Here is a 3779-nt window from a genome sequence, read left to right as displayed (position 1 = left end):
TTAAAATAAAAACTCCGCTGGGGATTTTGTTTCGAACAGAAAAATCAAATCGGGTCTTGGGAATGGCAGAGGTAATTAGATGATTTTTTTGTTGGGTGGGGGGTGGGGGGAATGCTTTGCACGGTTCCAAGATAAAACTTCTCATCCGTAGAAGCTGCCTGAAACAATAGGGAAGCTCCAGAAAATATCCAAGCTGAAAGACCAGCCCAGATGCAGGAAAGAAGAAATGGGCTTAACGAATCAGCTTAGAATTTCAAAAAGATTAAAGACTCGCAACAAATTGCAAGAAATTTACACCACAACAAAGCAAGAATAGAACTACTTGGAAGAAATTCAAGAAGCAGTAAATTAGTTGAAAAAAGTGAAAATAGGCAGGTAGGTTACAGAGCAGATACAATCACCCAAATAGGACTATCGTAGAATTCAGGCTTCAACAACCCACGCATTAAATGGCGAATAAACCAGCTGCAATGCTAAATGTTGGTGCTAAATCCCTTAAAGCCCCGTTTGTCTTGGGGGAGCAGGAAAATGCAAATGAGATGAATTTGAAGCAAGATATCGAAGCAGACACGTACAAAGCTTGACAATGCAAAAACACTGAAGAATAACTGCCCGATAGAATTAAGATAAAGTGAAGATAATGCTATTTGGGGATGCAGGCGTCTCAATACCAAACCAACAAACTAGAATGAAGAATATGAATATTAATCTGAGAATTAAGAGTTTCAGAGTACAATACTAGACAAAGAAAAGTGAGTATAAATATGCTAAACTAAGCACTCTAAGAGGAAGACTAATCACAAGACATATATAGCTTAGTTAAAGAGAACTAAGCAGTATAATTAATCACAAAAATGGGGGTTAAACTTAATTAAGCACATAGATTTTAATTAACTAAAGAGTTATATTATGTCCGAGTCTGACAAACTTAAGCTAAACCAGTGACCCGTAACTTTTATTACTTCGGGCAACATAGCTCAATTTACTCCAACATCTTAGCAGATTTTTTTTCCCCTTAACATGGTAAGGTTAATTATATGATGAAACTTTAACTGTGTTTGGAATAAAAATGATTCAGTAAGAAAAAGTAAATAAATAAACAGGCGAAATACCTAACTATTCAACGGCAAGGTTGGTTTGTAGTTTGCCCCTTCATAGATAAGTCATTTTTCGACTTTGGTTGATGTTTGTGACCAACAAAGAATCAAATCATGTATGAAGTAACATATAGATTCTTACCTCCAACTTTCTGAACTCCTCTCTCAGTGCCCTTGAAAATTGCAATTTGCAAGTGATCGACACCATTCACCCTTCTATGAATCTTTTGACTCGTTCTAATTTGGTGTAATCCACAGTAACTTCACAACCCACATCACATGTATTCTTCACAACACTACCGTGCCCATGATTTCAGTACGAGGTGCAGAGAGCGGTGTGAGCAAGAGAAACAAGTGGTTTCATTCACACAAACAAAGACAACAAACTTACATAATCTACAGATAAACATAATCCCAGAATTACATACAAAGAGAAAAGAGAGTTTTTTTCCCCTTCATTTTTTTCGGTTATTTTGTCTTCATAGTTGTTTTGCTGCGACAGACATTTAAGCCTTCCTAGGAGACTTGGCGGCTTTGACTGGTGATTTAGGCTCTTTGGATGCAGCTGGGGTTGACCTTTCAGACTTCTTTGGCAATAAGACTGGGTTAATATTTGGCAGGACTCCTCCATGAGCAATGGTAACACCTGCTAGAAGCTTTCCCAATTCCTCGTCGTTCCTAACTGCCAACAAAATGTGCCTTGGGTTGATTGTTTTCTTCTTGTTATCTATAGCTGCATTTCCAGCCAATTCCAAAACCTAAAGCACCATTTCAAACCAAAGAAAAAACAACCCTGCTCAGATGCTTACTGAAAAAACAAGTTACGATAGCATAGATAAAGCATGTATTCAAGTTCAAGAGGTGCAGATAACCCACAGAACATAAACAAAACAACCAATTTGGGTTGCTTTTTAACCTTAATGAGTGTTTTCGAGAGGAAACCTCTAAATCCAACTTAGGAGTAAATCAATTCAGAAAACTCCATTAAGTGTCGACAAAAACCAAATCCAAAAACAAGCATGTTCAATTTCTTACAAAAGCAAAGTTATAGAAGTAAGAATTTTGGCATGAAATCAAGGCAAGAAGTGCAGATTAACCATCACAGAACAATAATCAGCACGGCCAATTTGGGGTGGTTTTTAACCTCAACTCATGTTCTGAACCGAAGAGTGTTTATGGGAAGAAACCTCTAAAACCAAATTAAAAGCAAATCAATTCAGAAATCTCCATACAATGTCCACAAAATTTTACAACTACATCAAGCAACTGCAAATATCTGCCTATCGTTTGCCTAATAAAACTCGTCTTTCACACAACTATTTTGGTTTTGGTGATTTAAGCACAAAATCTATACTGCAGAGGAGAAATCAAGATGTCGTAATAAGAATTAAACATAATTATTAAGGTCATAAATGAACAGAAACCAGGAGATAAGGTACTAGATCTAAATCAGGCCTAACATAATTATGACTTCCAATGGATTTCTTCTTCATGCAATCTATTTAAACACAAATTTATCACAAACCCATACTGGAATTAGAACAAATTCACAAGTTTTCACGAAAGTCAACAATCCCTAATTCTGGAACATAAAAAATCAAATTCTGAGCTCAAACCAAACAAAAAATTATGTCTTTTAGCAGATTTTTCTTCATGCAGATCAAATTACAGAGCCAAACCCACTTCGAATTGAGACTAAATTGACAGGAATTATGAAAATTTCAAGATTCCCTAAATGAAAAGTTGAAGAAATTGACCTCAGCAGCAAGGTATTCAAGAACAGCAGCAAGATAAACAGGAGCACCACTACCGATACGTTGAGCATAACGTCCTTTCTTTAAGTACCTACCAATTCTACCTACTGGGAATTGTAAACCAGCTCTAACAGATCTTGTTACTGATTTCTTCTTTGGACCACCATTTCCTTTTCTTCCACCAGCACCTTTCTTCACTTTTCCAGTTGCGTCCATTGCTGATAATAGCTGGAATCTGGATAATTTCTTACCGGAAATTCAGATGCCGGTAAAAATGGTGATTTGGGAAAGAGAAGGGAATATGGATTGATGATGTAGTTGTCTGATGACACTTGGGTTGTCGGGACAGTTTAATATAGTAGTTGTGCTGACAGCACTTTGGTTTGGGGATAACTATGTTATTGCCGTTGGATCGTTTTGGTCAACGGACGGTTTTGATAGTCCTATGCGTCATCAAAGATGGATGCCAAATACATGGTACGAGTTGGGCCGGTTTTTGCCTCATTTATATCAAATCCAATAAATAATGGATATGTAATTAGGTATCTACGTCCAATCTAACATCCAATAAATTTTCACTTAATGGATGTACGGATTGATAAATCGGTTGCCCTTGATCAATGGATTTCTTAATGCACGTGGGTACACAAAATAGGCTCGCCACGTGGCCATACAGGAAGGTACGAGATAGACCGAAGAATCTCATTCAAAGATCGCGGTCAGTGACTTGTCAAATCAAATTTAGAATTACCTCGTCACAAAGCACGAAGAGAAAGCATCCTAAAAAACGAAGTACCTCGTATAAGGATTCTAAGCTGTGAAGAATCAATAGGAGTATCCGACAAGACACCAATCACGAAATAAAGGTTGGCGAAATAAGGTTACTTGGTTGAAAAGATAATTGGCGAAGTCAGTAAATTATGGAGCA

At 37.1% G+C, this 3779-nt stretch overlaps 1 protein-coding gene across 1 annotated transcript; it reads right to left on the bottom strand.

Moving 5' to 3' along the window:
* Positions 1 to 1123: 1123 nt before the first annotated feature.
* On the bottom strand, positions 1124 to 3204 carry LOC113343537 (histone H2A-like). The gene is made up of 2 exons (XM_026587691.1): positions 2855 to 3204; positions 1124 to 1855 (listed from the first exon to the last, which is right to left on the bottom strand). The coding sequence occupies exons 1-2, from the start codon at positions 3065 to 3067 to the stop codon at positions 1604 to 1606; spliced, it is 465 nt and encodes a 154-aa protein (XP_026443476.1). The 5' UTR covers positions 3068 to 3204; the 3' UTR covers positions 1124 to 1603.
* Positions 3205 to 3779: the final 575 nt, after the last annotated feature.

This window comes from Papaver somniferum, unplaced genomic scaffold (assembly GCF_003573695.1).
Source record: "Papaver somniferum cultivar HN1 unplaced genomic scaffold, ASM357369v1 unplaced-scaffold_6, whole genome shotgun sequence".
In the NCBI taxonomy this organism is placed as follows: domain Eukaryota; kingdom Viridiplantae; phylum Streptophyta; class Magnoliopsida; order Ranunculales; family Papaveraceae; genus Papaver; species Papaver somniferum.
Note: the sequence above shows the minus strand (reverse complement) of the source record. Positions and strands in the feature narration are given on the sequence as shown.